The sequence below is a fragment of the Vipera berus genome, assembly GCF_964194415.1.
Source record: "Vipera berus genome assembly, chromosome: Z".
In the NCBI taxonomy this organism is placed as follows: domain Eukaryota; kingdom Metazoa; phylum Chordata; class Lepidosauria; order Squamata; family Viperidae; genus Vipera; species Vipera berus.
Window position 1 is genome coordinate 122806262 of NC_138205.1, and position 16843 is coordinate 122823104.

A 16843-nucleotide genomic window follows, 5' to 3' on the forward strand; every position below is an offset into this window, starting at 1 on the left:
GCGCCGTCTCCACTTCCCAACCCTTCAGGTACAAGGGGGGAGCGAGCAAGAGAATCTCCCCAGACCTTAAAAAAAAATCTCGCCTTCTTGTGGGCGCTTTTTCCCCCCCCCCCTTCTATTTTGCCTTCTTCAGGGTTAATACATCGGAAGGCGAGCTTCTCCGCCTCGACCAATCAGGACTCAGCGCTGGCAGCTATAATATAGAACTAGAGCCAGGCTCCACTCACAGGCGTTTCAGCTCCCACTAGATCCCAGGGACCCGTCTTTATTATTTCATTTCGTTTCCACCGTCGCTTCCCCCCTTCCCGCTTCTCGCCTCGCTCCCCTCCTGCCTTCCACGCGCCACGATCCTGAACTCCGATGAGTCCCGTTATCGCAAGCGCCCTCCAAGATGCACCTGCCTTGCTAGAGATCGGGGGCTAAGGCACCGAGAGAGGAGAGGAGAGGAAAGGAAAAGAGAGGAGGAGGAGGAGGAGGAGGAGGAGGAGGAGGAGGAGGAGGCGGGCGGGCAGGCAGGCAGGCAGGCAGGCAGCAGGAGACAAGGAAGGGAGAAGTCAGGAGCCGAGGGAAGAGGGCAACTGCCGGGCAACAAAGGCAGCAGCGGACGCGCTCTCTGCCACTCACCCGCACTCACCCGCCCCGCGAGCCGGCAGAGCGCAGGGGGCGGCGAGGGGGGAAGCCGAAGGAGCCGCTTGTTCCGTGGACGGCATGCTGCTCCTCAGAAGAACTGGGCTCCTCCCGCTCTGCCTAGGCGCGCTTTTCCTCTCCGCCGGGCTGGCTTGCGGGCCGGGCCGGGGTTTCGGCAAGAGGAGGCACCCGAAGAAATTGACCCCTTTAGCCTACAAGCAGTTCATCCCCAACGTGGCCGAGAAGACGCTGGGCGCCAGCGGCAGATACGAGGGCAAGATCAGCCGGAACTCGGAGCGCTTTAAAGAGCTGACCCCCAATTATAATCCGGACATTATTTTTAAGGACGAGGAGAACACGGGAGCCGACCGGCTGATGACCCAGGTCAGAGACGCGCCCTTCGCCTCTTGCCGACCTGCTCGCCTTCCGGCCTGGGGAGTGGGAGCGGACTGTAAACCGGCAGCATCGCCTCCCTCCGGGGCTCTCAGCTTCCCGGGGCGTCGCCGACCCCGGTCCCCAGGAGCTGTCGGGGGAAGGGATGCGCCGGGGAGGGGGACCCCTTGGGGATAGCACCGGCAGGTCTGTTGATGCGACCTTCCGCCTCGGAGGGAGGAGGCTCCGCGTGTGGATACGGTAGCCTGGTAGTTGCAGGCAGAACTGCGCTTGGCCGCTCCCTGCCACCGAGTTGGTTAGCTGGCGGCTCTGGGCGGCTGCTTGTGTCAGTCTCCTACCCGCGCCAGCACCGATCTCCCCCGCGGGAACTCTCCCGTTCCCTTCGGGGACAGAAATCGCCCAGCTCCACTGGTCTCTCTCTACCTAACCAGTTTGTTTTAGATTAACCATCTTTCCCCGTCGCCTGGCACAAGCCGTGAGGATGGTGGTCAGAACCTGGCACCTCCCCGGGGCGATTCTGAAGTCCAAGGAGGAGGATAATTATCACAGGCGGCATCCGCCAGGCTCTCTTTGGTAACTGTGTCTGAGAGCGCATTGATCGCCTTTAAAGATGCCCACGCTTCCCCCTCCGCCCCAGACCGGTGATACCACCCGAGGGGGAAGGACGGGGAACTTAATCAGCACAGCAAACCCCGGGACGGAAGATCGCGGATTGCGAGCCCACCTCTCACGGCCTCCCCCTCCATAAACGAGGACTAAAAATAGGCGCCTAAAACTAGCATCCATTAACCGCCCACCCTCAGCCCTTCGGTCTGCTTTCCAAGCGAAAAATGACCGAAAGCTGATTCGTCCAGGGAAAAGTGTGCGAATCAAGCTCCGCTCCACCTCCAGAGTTCGGGCGGTCCTTCAAATTCACCACCACGCCGCCGGCCTCGGGCGACTGCCGTCGGTTGCGTCCCCTTCCAAAAATAGGTCAGCTGCCTTTCCTTCCCCGACCCCTCCCGCTATCCTGAGGCTTAAGCCCCACCTTCAGCACCAGTGAACCAGCTCAATTCCGCCCGAGTCGCCCCTGGAAGGGCGGAGGGGCGGCGGCGCATTTCTCGCCTCCTTGCTTGCGTCCCGCCCTGCCGTTCGGCGAGGAGTTCGCTTGGGGCGACGGGAAGCGCGCCCGCCCGCCATCTCCATCCGACCACCTTAAATCTCACGGGACCTGGGAAGGTTGGAAGCGCGCGCGGCGCTGAGGCGCGCGACGCGAGTTTCAAGAGCTGCCGAGGCCGCGACAGCGCTGCCTCCAGGAAAGCAAAGGCGCCCGAGAACAGAAAGCACTTGTCAAAAGGCGAGGCGAGGCGAGGCGACGATGGGGCCAGCGCCACTGGGGAACCTTTAAGCTCCCAGGTGGCATTCGCGCCCTCCTGGCTTTCCTGTGGCTGCGTCCTGCCCCCGCCCCCCGTTCTCTCTCTCTTCCCCCCCCCCCCATTCACTCATCTGCAAAGACCCGCGAGCCAGGTTAGCTGTGCGGCTGCAACTCAACCGCACCTCGCGTTTTCAGCTCCACTTACTCCTCTCCGATCGATCGCCAGGGCTCGGGTGTCAGCCTGGAGCCTGGCTACAGGCGGCCGGAGAGGCTGCGAGCTCCTGGCGGGGCTGGCAGTGACGCGGAAGCTCCAAGAAAAAGCGTTGCCGCGGCCGCTGCTCTGCGCGGCAAGGAGTCCTGCGCGTGCGCGCCCGCGCTTCTGCCTCTGCCCGCGCAGGTTGCTTTCCTTCGTGCCCCTCGACAACCTGAGAAGAGCGATGGAAATGCACCTGGGCGGTGCTACTGTGTCCTTCTCCTGGGGAAACTGTCTGGAAGCTCCTCCAGGTGTACGGGACTTTTACCCAGTGCTAGTGAGCTGGGGATGGTGGGAGTGTAATCTGAACGGCCTGGGAAGGAAAGGAAAAGATAGGTCTGGAAGAGGGGTAAATTTAGAACTAGTGGCCTGGAATTGTGGGGTTAAAGGTGGAGAGAAGAGAAGCAACGGAGAGGACCGGGAAGCGTAGCCCCCTCTGCCAGCAGCCTTTCCCGTTCTTCCCCTCCTCCGCCCCCCCCCCCGCGCGCTTCCCGCGCGCCTTGGAGCTCCCTTGTTTGGTGGAACGAGGCACCTGCAAGGCAAGGCTCTCCACATCCCCGCTTCTCCGTGGCTGGCCTCCTTGGCAGCGTTCGCTGGCAGCCTTTGAACTTATGACCTCCCCCCAACTTCCCCTCAGACGCAACAAACACCGCGCCCCGGCCCCAGCCACGCCACGCCAGACACGCTCCCGGGAACTTCCCATCGCGTTAGGTCTCGCCTCGCTCTTTTCCGGATTCTTGGGGCCGCCCAGGGCGGAAAAATAGCCTTCGCTCGGGAGCAAAGAGCGGGCTCCGGGGCAGACTTTGGGGACGGAGGCTGGAGGAAGGGGACCCTCGGGGAGGCTGGCTGACCCTGGGCAGAAGGCAGAAAAGGAGGCGGCGGCGGCGGCGGCGGCCCTTAGCACCTGAGTTAGGAGTGAGATTGGCTAAGAGAGAACGCAGCTTGGCGGCGGAAATATACCTGGGCGGCCCCGGGCCCATCGTCTCCGCCTTGACCCTTGTCTCGCGGCTGGGCCGGTCTCCCTCCTGGGGCGGGGCCGAGAGGGGAGGAGGACGCCTTTTCGGCAGAGTTCACTTTTCCAACCATCAGACGCCGCTGCTAGTTAATATTAACTGGTCGAGGGGAGGAGAAAGAGGCGAAACCCGGCAGAGCGGGAGGGGGTTTCTCCTGGCAGGTGACAGCGGCGTCTAACCTCTCTCCTCCGCCGCCCCCCCCCCAAGGCGCCCTACTTTGGCTAGATCTGTGGGGGACATAAGGGTGCCAGACCAGAGCTGAAATTCGTCTGGAAAAAGGAGCTCTGGGAGGAAGGCAGTACAGCCCTGAAAGTCCCTTAGCGGGTTTCGGGGCTTGAGGGGCGGCGGGGGGGGGCAGGGCGGAGAGTCCCGCTCAATCAAGGGGACGGAGGCCGCACCCGATGGGATTTATTCCCGAAGAGACACCCCACGCGTGCCGCCTTCCTTCTCAGCAAAGGGGGAGAGAAAGCGCCAAGCGCCGTTGCAAAACGGCACCCTGGAAAAGGCAGGAGTAGCCTGCGTGATCCCGGACTTGTGTAGAAGGTCAGTTTAGATCCCATAACTCGGCCCTTTTCTGCCCGAGCCATCCTGCAAAGAAAGGATCGGGCAGGTAAGATGTCCTGGAGAAGCGATGGAAGCCAAAGGAGCTCAGTGTTGCCGTCTTTGCGGGTGCGGATTTTGATACCCATAAGACGGCTCTGTAGATCTTTCCTTCCTCTCTCCTCGCCGGCGGAAGTTCCCTCCGTGAGCCCAAGAATCCCGATCTGCTGAGCTTCATGGCTTTTCCTCCAGTCCAGCCGCGCGCCTTGGGCAACCGGCGTCGGATTCTTCGTAGCCCCAGACATTTCGGCTCTTTGGACGCTCACGGAAGAAGCGCAGGTATGGGGGGGTCAGTTTCTGCTGTCTAGTTCCACCCGCTCGGCAGAGATCCGGGATCTGCTGTTGGTGCGGTGAAGGGATAGGAAAACCCACTCGTGTTTCCGCTTACCTGCCCACGTATTCACCTTCCCAGCAGCAGCCTTCTGACATAAAGGTGATGGTTATAACTTAAATCTCCCCCTGCCCCGCTCCCAAAAGACCTCACTCTTAAAACAGCTGTAGGCAGCAGAGATTTCTAAAACTTTAGAGGCATCTATCTTTGCCAGCCTTCATTCAATAAGATGGCAACTACAAGTTCCAGAATGGCCAGGCGTTTGGAAGTTGTAGAACGCACACTTCTGCAAGAAAGAGCAGAGTGGGGTAAGGGTGGCCTATGTGTGGGCTAGACCATTTCTCCTCTTTTGCAATGCAATCCCACTCTTGTTTATACCAAAGTAAATCCCACTGAGTTGTGTGGGGCTAAACTTCATACTGAAGAAAATATATAAGAGGCAAGAAAAGGGCTGCCAAATTCATTCCCTTAAAGGGAATTTTGAAAATGTGACTCTGGTAAAAAAAAAATCGGTAAAAAAAATTTCCTTACTGGTTAATACTTTTTGCTGTAGAGGTGAAATGGCAAAAGGTATTCCTGGGAGAAAGTCCAAAAAATTGTCCAGTGTCATTATCCTCTGGAAAGGTTTGTTCTGTCACTGCCACAATCTTAGAGACCTATTTGTGTTTTTGTCCCTAGCTTTAAAAGTGAGATGAGACTAATTCATGGAGTTCTAGATAAATGAACATTAATTCGGAAAGGATGGCTTACTTTCAGAGGCCACTTGCTTAGAAATCTGTCTTGCTTAAAAAATTTTAAGGGTGGCCTTTGTGGAGAAAATGCTAGGAGATTACCAGGGGATCCACCAAAGTCCTCCTTGCTTCCTTCTCTATTGAATCCAGAATCAGTGGGAATTTAGGGCCAACTTGCAAATGACTTTGGTTTCTAGGGTCATGGAATCCTGATACAGTCCCTAGCTACAGATTGCAGGTGCTCAAACAAGGATTAATAAGGCCAGGCTGGAGGAAAAAATGAAGAATCTCTTTATCTAAAGGCTCTATTGACAAATAATAATTAATGAATTGTATACTGGGGAAAGTCAATCCTGAATGGATGAGATTCACAAGAACCTAAGAGCAAATATCAGGCTAGTGTTAGACCAGCAAAATTTTAAGTAGGAAAACTGTTACTGAATTATATTTTCCTCAGATTATAAACAGGTTGATCAGAACCATTTTGGTGTATTGGTTAAGGCACTGAGATAGAAAATAGAAGGTCATGAGTTCCAGTCTTGCCTTACTGTATGAAGCAAGCCTGGTGACCCAAGGCCAGTCACTTTCTCTCAGCCCTAGGAAAGAGGGAATGGCAAACCATTTTTTAAAAAAACCTTGCCAAGAAAACTGAAGGGTCTTGCCCAGAAATCAGACAAAAAAAGGTTGTGTGAGAGAGTGTGTGTGTGTGGTAGGGATGTGTGTGTGTGTGTGTTTGCTTGCTAAAGTGAGAGAAACTTCATTCAGGTACAAAACTTAAGTATTTAGCCTAGTCTTATTTTTCTGTGTATACAAATAACACGTGTTTATCTAGATCCATATGTTTCCATAGCTTGAAGCAGCAGAGTCCAGCTTTTGCAATCTCCAGATTTGGCCAATTTTTTTTCTCTTCGGTGCTTTCATAAAGCAAAATAGAATGCCTTGAGCTGCTGCAGGATGTAAGAAGATACATTGTCTTCTTCCCTTTCATTTATCTTAAGATGATTCCTGGATGGAAATCACCCAAGAATAGGAAATGTGAAGCTAAATCTGAAAACCTAAACCTAGGGAGTAAGCCCCATTGGTCACAGAAGTGGATTTACTTCTCAGTCTAGGGAAGTTTTATCTTACTAAATTGCATATTTTCATAGAAAATTAAGTTGGTCCATATCTGTTAATTACATTCAATGAAATGGAGTTTATTTATGTATTTATCAACCTTGCACGTTGCCCAACTCACTGAAGGACTCCTGAAGATCCAAGTCTATTCTATTAATCCACTTTGGGGATTTAGACCATTCAACCATCAAACTAATCAAGTTGCCTGATTTAGCAAAATAGCTTACTGCCCCCAATTCATGCTAAAACTAACCAAGTTAGGCTTGCTTGTGAATGTAACTACTAAACCATTATCCTTAAAAGTGTTTGACAAATCCAGTCAATGCCAAACAGCCTTTCATTTATCTAGGAAGGACAGTGGTTCAGTGGATGTTCCACCATTCAGTAATCATTTTTCACCAAGGAAGTAGGACTTCCAACCACAATTCAGGTCCTAACAGGGGAAAGGACTCTTGATTCTAGCCAGTTCTTCAACAAGCCCACTAAAATCAGTGTTAACTGTAGGAAACTTAGGTTTCCAAACTAAGCTATCAATGGTTCTGCTCTAATCCTGTCAAGGTCCAATCAACCTCTGTCTCCTAAAATACTTAGTATATTATTTATTTAATTTATTGGCTGCTCAACTCCAGTGGGCTCTGGACAATATATATAAAAAAACCTAAATATTTTCTAGTCCATTTAGAGGTTCTATTGCTGCCACAGGACACATAATGGCCTTGGATTGTCTTCTGGCCTCTTCTCAGCTAAGCTGGACAGAAGATTTGGTAACTGGTAAAGTTGGAGTTCTGTCAAACTGACTTCAGAAAGCAGGTTGGCCAGAGATGTTTGTGGACTGCTGCGTCCAGTTTTTGACTGGAATGACGCTTGGGAGAGTCATTCCTGGACCTGTGTTTCCCTTTGCTCCCCTCCTTCTGCCCACATGGCAGGAGTTTCTTCAAGGTCCAACTTTGGGTCTTAGGATGAAGGTCCCCTCCAGGACAATAGATGGGGTGGCAGATCAAGACTGAGCACCATGGAAGCAGATCTTTCAGATCTGGCTTCCCTTGTGTGGAAGCACAGCTTATTCAAGAGCCTCCATCATCTCAGCCAGTAGAGCTCGGTGGCTGGGTAGGAGGTGGGGGTGGGTGGGGGTGAGTGCTTTGTAGAGCAGCTTACAGAAGGTGCCCCAGGGGAGACGGTTGCTCCAGTTCCTTCCAGAGTTTGTCTACCTCATCCTGGGTGAACGGCACTCTCCCTCTAGCCATCCCCCACCTAGCCACTTTTTTGCACCCATCCTTAGTAAGAGGGTAAAATGCATAGGAAGTTCTACTCAAATCTCACAAGTCAGCAAGTTATCTAAAGCAGTGGTTTTTTTTTCCAACTTGGCAACTTTAAGACATGTGGACATACAGCTCCCAGAATTCCCCAGCTAGTCCACACCTCTTAAAGGTGCCAGGTTTGGAAAAAGCTGCTCTTAAAAAAAAGGCTTCTGGCTCTGGGGCAGCTTACCAGCCTTAGGATGCTCAGACGTGGGCAAAAGATCAGCTGCCTGCCAGGCCTCCACGCTTTGTCTGCTTACAGGTGGGAGGCATCCCCTGTGGCTAACTTAAGAACCCCTTAAACAAAGGGGAAATAAATTATTCAGTTAGTAACACTCAGATCACTCAGGAGAAAGACAGGGCCACCAGATCTGGACTGTAAAGCTCTTGAGATGACCCATCTGGTTACCATCCAGAGCTAGAAGCCCTCCAAAGGGTCTCCCGTCCCCCCACTTTGGGTTCATTCGAATATCTCAGCTGGGAGGGAAACCCGGGTCTTCTGGCCACACAATTCTGTTCGCCGTGCCGGGATCGTTTGGCCACAGGGGAGCTGCGGGGGAGGGGGGGCTGGGAGAGGAAGCACCGCGGGTCTGGCTCCCGCTGTGGGGCTTGGCTTCCCCTGCCCTGCCGTGACAACCCCCACCCCACTGTGCCGCTAGTTGTTCTGACTCCCCCCGCCACGCTCGCCTCTCCTCTGCTTGCTCCCGGCAGCGCTGCAAGGACAAGCTGAACGCGCTGGCCATCTCCGTCATGAACCAGTGGCCGGGCGTCAAGCTGCGCGTCACGGAGGGCTGGGACGAGGACGGCCACCACTCTGAGGAGTCGCTGCACTACGAGGGCCGCGCAGTGGACATCACCACCTCGGATCGAGACCGCAGCAAGTACGGCATGCTGGCGCGCCTGGCCGTCGAGGCCGGCTTCGACTGGGTGTACTATGAGTCCAAGGCGCACATCCATTGCTCTGTCAAGGCCGGTAAGCCGCGGGCGAGGGGGGCCACGCTCCCAGGCGGGGCGGGTCTGCTAAGCTTGGCCAGGGTGCAGGGAACCCGAGAAATGGTAAAAAAAAAAAAACAAGCAAGGCGCTGGCGGACACCCTACCAGGACGAGGCGCATCCTCGGGTCTCTCCATTCTCGAGGGAGAAACTAAGATCTTTCTTAAAATTGCAGAAGGGGCAAGTAGAAAAGTGGTAGTAACACCTTCTGCGAAAGAACAGGGTATTCCAGTTCATGCTGAAGGGGTCTCAGGGGACCTGCCAGAGATTTGATGCTGCTAGTTGGAAGCAACACAATGCTTTGGCTGAGTTTCCCATTTATTTAGCATCCAGAAGGTGTTAGTTGTGAGATAAAAAGCGTGGCTCCTGGGTTTCACCAATCCGACTAGATCCACCCCCAAGGGTGAAAATGCTGGATATGGGAGGACAAGGTTCAGCCCATCCCCCTCCCTAGTTGCTCCCTGGGTGACCTTGACCAAGGGCGTGCTCTCTTTCTCTCCCCCTCTCCCTAATCTACCTCACAGGATTGTGGTGGGAAAAAGCAGAAGAATGGAATATGTATTATGTATGCCAGTTTGAGTTCTTGTATGAAAAATGGGATATGATATGAAAATCACATCAGCGTTTTTTTTAAACTCTGGCTACTGGAAGATGAGAATTCCCAGAATTCAACTCCCAGAATTCTGAGAGACCACCCATCTTCAAGGTGCCAAGTTTGGGGGGGGGGAAACGTTGAAATAAATGAACTTTTTCTTTAGTTACTCCTTTACATACTATCAGCCATTGTCTGGAAAGCTCCAATTAGTCAAGAAGGAGATGGGAAGGAGAGTGGGAAATGTCGGGGACCTTGTCCGAGTTACTGGGGGCCTGCCGGCCTTGAGAGACAGAAAACCTTTACTGCGTCTCAGAGGGCTATGAAAAATGTCGGGGACCGAATAGTCATCAGGAAGGCCAGGGATTGAAGTTTAGTGGCTGGCTGCTTCTAACCCTTTCGCCCAATCCCCGCATCCTCAGACGAATGGACTTTGGGGCGTTCTGGTCCCCCTCCCTCCGCTAAGCGCAAAGAGCCCCGCCCAGTCTTTTCGCGAGTGGATGAAAACGCGAGAAACCGTCTCGCCTATCCAGCGCAGGGCGGTTCCGCGCCCAGCGCTTTGTTCCCGGCGAAGGTCGGCCAGCGTCTGCTCTTCCCCCAAGTGGGAGACTTCAGTTATTTTTTCTGGAGCATCCTAGACTGGGATAGACCCGTGTTCAAGCTTCTCTTGCAATTGCCTTGGCCGCGGGTGGGAACGAGGGAAGCTGCTGGCTGGGACTTTGTGACCATCCTTGTTAGGCAGAGCCTAGATAAAATTCCTAGCCGTCGGCAAGGCAGGGCTACTCGGCGAAGAGCTGAAGGAAGGAAGCGGGCATCGAGCATCCCCCGACGCCGTTCCCACGCCACTTAACCTCTTCAGAATGGAGCTGAGACCCTTGAACTCCAGGTCTTCCCGGGCCCTTAGCCAATCAGCCACAACTCAGTTTGTCAGAGCCAAACCATCCCAAGCAGGCGGGGTGAGTTGTTGTCCCCACTACCAAGTGCGCCCCCCCATTCCAGGGATATCCGGGAAGCCCTCGTTCTGGTTCCTTTTGGAAATCGCAGGGCGACCCGTTTTCTTGCTTCCAACCAAAGCCCTACCCCCTCTTCCTACACATACACATACACACACACACACACACACACACAGAGAGAGAGAGAGAGAGAGAGAGAGAGAGAGAGAGAGAGAGAGAGAGAGAGAGAGAGAGAGAGAGAGAGAGAGAGAGAGAGAGAGAGAGAGAGAGAGAGAGAGAGAGAGAGGGCGGGCAGAGTGTTCCTCCTTTTGCAGCCTCAGCTCCAAAGTCACGTGGGGACAATTTAAACCAAAATGAAATGGTCAGCTTAAGCCAGCAGCAGCAGGAGGAGGAGGAGGTGGAAGGCGGCGGTGGTGTCCACGCGGTAGGGAGGAAGGAGGTTTTGGAGGGATTCGAGCTCATTCACCCCGCGTAACGTTACGCGCACTGAAGCCGTGCTAGGAAACCTATGCGGATCCCGCTCACCGCTTTAGACACCAAGTTGGGATCTTGGATTCGCATGGCTGAACTGACCCTTTTGATCATACCCTGACCCGGATCCAGAGCGTGCAGGCGGCCTGGAAGGAACTTTGTTCGTTCGTATGTCCCATCGCGGATTGGGACTTTTGCCGAAACTATCAGCTTCCCCCCCCCCCCCCATTTCAGGATGCCAGCTTAGGGATGGGAAAGAGCGAAGGGAAGCAGACACGTTCCTCGCTTCTCCGCCGGCCCTGTGGCTTCCGAACCGCTTTAATCCGGCGTTGATATTTCAGTGGGGTAATAAAACAACCTGCTGAAGCTCGTTCTTCCCTTTGCCGTCGCCGGGAAACCTGCGCTTTTTAAAAAGTTCAGCCTCCGCTGTCAGTATTCCTTCGTGCTTCGAGCGCCCCTTGCTGGTCTAGTTGAGAAAGGCAGACTCGGGACGCGTGTTGCTTGCCCGCCTTCTGCACAAATTGTCGCTTTCAAGCAAAACAGTTAACAGTAATTTGTGTGTGTGTGTGTGTGTGTGTGTGTGTGTGGCGGAGACGCTTTCTTGTTTTGCTGCTTCTCCTCCTTTGTTGACTGGCGCTTAAAGAAAGCACCCTGAAAGTGCCAAGAAACACGCAATCGAGATGAAAAAATAATTAACTGTCTCTAAATATATCGACTGATGTGAGAAGTAGCAAAGGATTAAGAGAACCAGCGTGATTTGGGAAGAAATCCATTCAAGGCAGTGGGTCATTACAGGACTCGATTCCCCAAGTAGATTTCCTAAAAAGTAACTTTTTTTCTCAGTCTGTGGGGTCCTTTATAATTATTTTTCATTGGAGATTGACTTTTTGCTCAAGTCAAAGACCCAATTTTTATTTTTGCAAGGCATAGGCCAAAATCCCTGATGCAAATTTTAAAATAATGTGAGCTATAATCCCAACCATGTGAGGATACTATAGACTTTATATTTTCAGTTTGGAAAGTGTAATGTCCCAGACGGTTAGCTTGCAATAGAATTAGAGAAGTCACTTCTCTCTTTTAAAGTCCAACATCAGCGACCACAGTGATTATTTCTATGGCTGATGAGTCAGAAGGCAGGAACAGAAGATCATTGGATTTTTATTTTTATTTTTTGTAAAACAGCTTACTAAGTAAAAAAAGTGAAGTGGTCTTGATGTCTTAACTTTGACAGGAATATTTGATCCCTTTCCTTTGATTTTCTTGGCCCTTTCTTTGCCTCGCCTCTGGGAGATCAGAGCCCTGGATATGTGCAGTGCAGTTCATACCACAGTTACTCCTCAACTTACAACAGTTTGTTTAGTGACCATTTGAAGTCACTTATGACTATTGCGGCATCCCTGTGGTTATGTGATTTACATTCATATGTTTGACAACTGGCTCATATTTATGACGGTCGCAGTGTCCTGGGGTCATGTGATCCCCTTTTGCAACCTTCTGACAAGCAAAGTCAATGGGGAAGGCAGATTCACTTAACGACCGTGTTACTAATTTAACAATTGCAGTGATTCACTTAACAAATGTGGCAAGAAAAGTCGTGAAATGGGGCAAAACTCACTTAACATTTCTCACATTGCAACATAAATTTTGGGCTCAATTGTGGTTTTAAATTGAGGACTACCTGTATCCTATCCTATCCTATCCTATCCTATCCTATCCTATCCTATCCTATCCTATCCTATCCTATCCTATCCTATCCTATCCTGTCCTATCCTGTCCCATCCCGTCCCGTCCCATCCCATCCCATCCCATCCCATCTCATCCCATCCCATCCCATCCCATCCCATCCCATCCTATCCTATCTGAACCAGGTTGCTGTCATTCTGTTGTAGGCAGTGTTGCCTTCTCAAAATTAAGATTCATCTTGTTGCCCTCTTAGTTTCTGGATTCAGATTCAGCCATATTGCGCTAGCCCTGGCATATTGGGATTTTTATTTAATATTTGTTTTGTGGCTTTAAGTCAGTGTTGTCTCCTGACATGTCTCTTCGCTTTTCTCAGCAATGTTTTTCAGAAGTGGTTGGCCATTGCCTATTTCCCAGGACACACACAGAGGGACTGGCTCAAAGCCACCCAGTTGGCATTGTGCTTAAGGCAGGACTAGAACGCATGGCATTCCTTCCAGCCTGCTATCTTAACCCCTACAGTACACCAGTGATCCAAACCACAAAGTGAAGGGTGGAGGCTCCATCACTTCTTTGATCCAGGGAGCCAATGTTGAACCTAGGACAAATGTGAACTCTGCAGGCAGAATCTGACCTATATTCATGTGGGTGCATGTATATATGTGGGTTTGGAGTTTTGTTTTTGTTTTGTAAGCAGAGATCTGGAACATAAGCTAGAAGGCAAAATCTTGCTTCTGCCAGGCTTTCTGTTTGTGATTGTTCTGGAGGGCAGTCCTAGACAGGGCTGGTCCTCACCTATCTTGTCGGGTTCTATCTATAATGCTTCAAATGTTCTACCCTCTTCCTATAAACCTGTAGAAAACCAGAGTCGTAGCAATTAAAACCATAATCATCACTGCAGTAGTACACGTGAGGGCCAAACAGAGTATTTCCTATCTCCTAGTTTGTTTGTTCAAGCAATTCCTGGGTTATAACAACTTTCTGCAGCCTGTGGCCCTCCGGAACCATTACAATGAAGATGTTAGGAGGTATGGGCCAAAATCTCTGGAGGGTAGAAAGAACAGCCTGGACTGGGAACAGGAGGAAGAAACAAATCAGATTAAAAAGAGAAAGGAGGAAATGCATTCAGACCTGCAAGACTTTGTTACTATAGATTTATAGTAAGAGTAGTGCTGACCAACATGACACTGGATTTCTAGTCTGATCTGTCTTGAAGGGATGATTAAGGCTATCAATAAAGATTAATAAGATAATCAAAGGCCTGAAAACTAAAAGATAGGAAGAACAGCTGCAGGAACTGGGTATGGCTAGTCTAAAGAAAAGAAGAAATAGGGGTGACATGATAGCAGTCTTCCAGGATTTGAGGCGCTGCCACAAAGAAGAGGGAGTCAAGCTATTCTCCAAAGCACCAGAGGGCAGGACAAGAAACAAGGGTTGGAAACTAATCAAAGAGAGAAGCAACCTGGAATTAAGGAGAAACTTCCTAACAGTGAGAACAATTAACCAGAGGAACAGCCTGCCTTTCAGAAGTCGTGGGTGCTCCAACACTGGAGGTTTTTAAGGAGAGACTGGACAGCCACTTAATCTCCTGCTTGAGGAGAGGTTTGGATCAGAAGACCTCCAAGGTCCCTTCCATCTCTATTCTGATTGATTGATGGTTAAGAGGCCCTGAGGTTGGTGACTGTGACTTTGATTTATCATAGTACCTTTCTCAGGTGGCCATGATTACCTTCATGCCAACCATATGGCCCAGACAAGCTAAACGGATTCCATTCCCACCACCCACCCAACCCTATGATTCATCAAGTGCAATTTGATGGATTCCAAAGCGGTGTGTGTGGGGGGGGGGAATCGGCTTTTAAGGCCAAATCTGGGCATTAACAGGCAGTGCACGCTTGGGGTGTTTGGGAAGGAAGGGAACAAGTCACTCAAGGTCATGTGACAGTACAAGAGAGATTTCCTGAGAGGGTGTATTGAAAATGCCTCTTCCAGCTGGTTTTGAAGGGCCAGGCTCTGGGTTCATGACTGAGAATCTGATGAGAAGATTAAAGAGCAAAGGGTTCCAGGGAGGGGGGGGTGTTTCTTTCAGAGACTATTTCTATTTGCAGAAGGTATCATCCTGGAGGTTGGAATGCAAAGGAGGCGATTACCCCCATTCTGGCCCTGAATAGATGGGGCTGGGGGGGGAGAGGAGAGGAGGACAGGAGCTGCAAAAGGGATAGGGATAATGGGGTGGGGGGTGGGGTTGGGGTGCCAGGAGGGCTATTAAGAGTCCACCCCTCTATTTCAAATTCAAATACACATCTTGAGTGTTTTGGAAAAGTGTCCTGCTCTGTGCAAATAGGCCTTGGAGGATTTGGTGGGTGAGTGTATGTCTGTGTGAATGGGTCTCGAAAAGTCCCCCTGCACCTGAACAAACAGGGGGTGGGTGGGTGGGTGGGGGTAGGGTGGAGACTTGGAAGCATCTCCTCTCTTTTAAGAGAGCCTCCCTTTATTACCCAGATCAGAATGACAGTGCCGATTCTTCATTGGATTTTAATTATAGAGAAGAGTCTGTTTAACAGAGCGAGATTTTCACACCTCCGCTGGTTAGCTGGCATGTTTGCTGAGCTGCTACTCCACTAGACCCATTCATCAACACCCCAAGTATGCAAACAAAGCCTAGCCTGCAGTTACGCTAGTGCTTGAGGTGGGAAAGAGGTTGCATGAAGGTATTGCTTGCTTCAACAGAAAGGACACCTCCGCTGTTCATGGGTGGCTTTGCCGTTTTCTGCTCTACCAAGATTTCTGGGCAGTTCATTCCTCACCCATCCCAAAGGGAAGTGACAAAAGTAGTTGGTTAATCAAATCTATCTTTTCCTCTTTTCTTGTTGCTCTTCTTGAGACCAGTAGGAGAAGACATTCTTGGGGTTGGTCTCAAGGCTCAGCTTGTGAGTCTGAGAGAAAAAGAGGTGGGTGTGGGACAATCAGATCTCCAGGACTTCTTGTCCATTCTGCTTTTAGAGGGAAATGGGATCTGAAAATAGTCCACCCAATAATTAATAGAGAACTATAGAGGGAGGGAGGAGAAAAAGTGAAGATCAATTGTGACCTAATTACCTTAGTTGTCCAAAAAAGCAGAGAGGAGGAGAACATTTTGGTTTAATTACAATCAAGCAAAAAAACTGACTGCCCTTTGGCCATAGCAATTTATCTGTTTGAAGATCTCTTGCTGGCTGGGCATGGTGACTAGGCAAGCCTAGCAGAAAAATTCAGTTCTGGCCTCATAATATCCCTTTTGAAAGAGACAGCAAGGGAAAATTGCAATCATAGTTCTGTTGCTGATATTTGCCAGCCCTGTGAAGACTCCTTGGTTATGTGACAAACCAGCCAGCTGTTTATTAAATTAGCGTCTTGTGTGAAACTAGCTATAGGCTTAGTTTACAGTATAAACAGGAGTGTCACGAAACACATAGATAATAGGCAGAACTTCAATTCAACTTTGTGGTCACCATCTTGACTTCTTTTTTTAAACAATACTTGGTAGATGTTCCTGACCATATCACTTAAAATCATGTTGTTGTTTTTTAATTTAAATTTTTATACCGCCCTTCTCCCGAAGGACTCAGGGCGGTGTACAGGGCAATAAATATTAAAAACGAAGTACAAAAGTTAAAAAACAATTAAATATTATGCCCGATATGAACACTAATTAAAACCATATTAAAAACCCAGCCCTTAACCCATCAAACCAGGCCGGATTGCTCAAATAAATAAGTTTTTAGATCCCGCCGGAAGGAGCGAAGGTCGGGGGCCATCCGGAGCTCGACCGGCAAGCGGTTCCACAGGTCTGGCGCGCCCACAGAGAACACCCTCCCCCTAGGGGCCACCAATCGACATTCTTTGATCGGAGACACCCTGAGGAGGCCCTCTCTGTGGGAGCGCACTGGACGGAGGGAGGTTGACGCCGGCCGCAGGTGTTCCCGTAGGTAATCCGGACCCATGCCATGTAGGGCTTTGTAAGTCATTACCAACACCTCAACACTTTGTTGAGCAAATCATGGTACATTTATCCTGTTGTAAATATGACTTGCAGACACAATCACTTAGAAGATTTCAGTGCCCTCCTGGCTAGCCACAATTTATCTCTAATGTCTGTTTGTGCCTTTGAGTCACTGTTGACTTTTGGCAATTGCATGGACAAGTTCCTGCAAGTTTCTTGGCAAACTTTTAGAAGTGATTTGCCATTGCTTCCTTTCAAAGGCAGAGAGGTGACCCAGCTAGCTATGCCTAAGCTGGGTCTAGAAGTCATATCTCCTGGTTTTCAATCTGTTACCTTAACCGCTATGCCAAAGTGGCTCAAATCTAATATTACATCAGTTTAAATGTAAAGGAGATGTCTTCATGTTTTATAAATTAGGATGAGTTAGATAGATAGGCTTTCCCAACTAGTATCTTAT

General features: G+C 50.6%; 1 protein-coding gene across 1 annotated transcript in view; it reads left to right on the forward strand.

Moving 5' to 3' along the window:
- Nucleotides 1–708: 708 nt before the first annotated feature.
- Nucleotides 709–16843, forward strand: part of LOC308677177 (sonic hedgehog protein-like) — a gene marked incomplete at its 5' end in the record, with an annotated part of 34488 nt that continues 18353 nt past the window's right edge. The window contains 2 exons of the mRNA XM_081343352.1: nucleotides 709–1011; nucleotides 8428–8689. Coding sequence (XP_081199478.1) covers nucleotides 709–1011; nucleotides 8428–8689 — 565 coding nt within the window. The remainder of the gene's footprint in view (nucleotides 1012–8427; nucleotides 8690–16843) is intronic.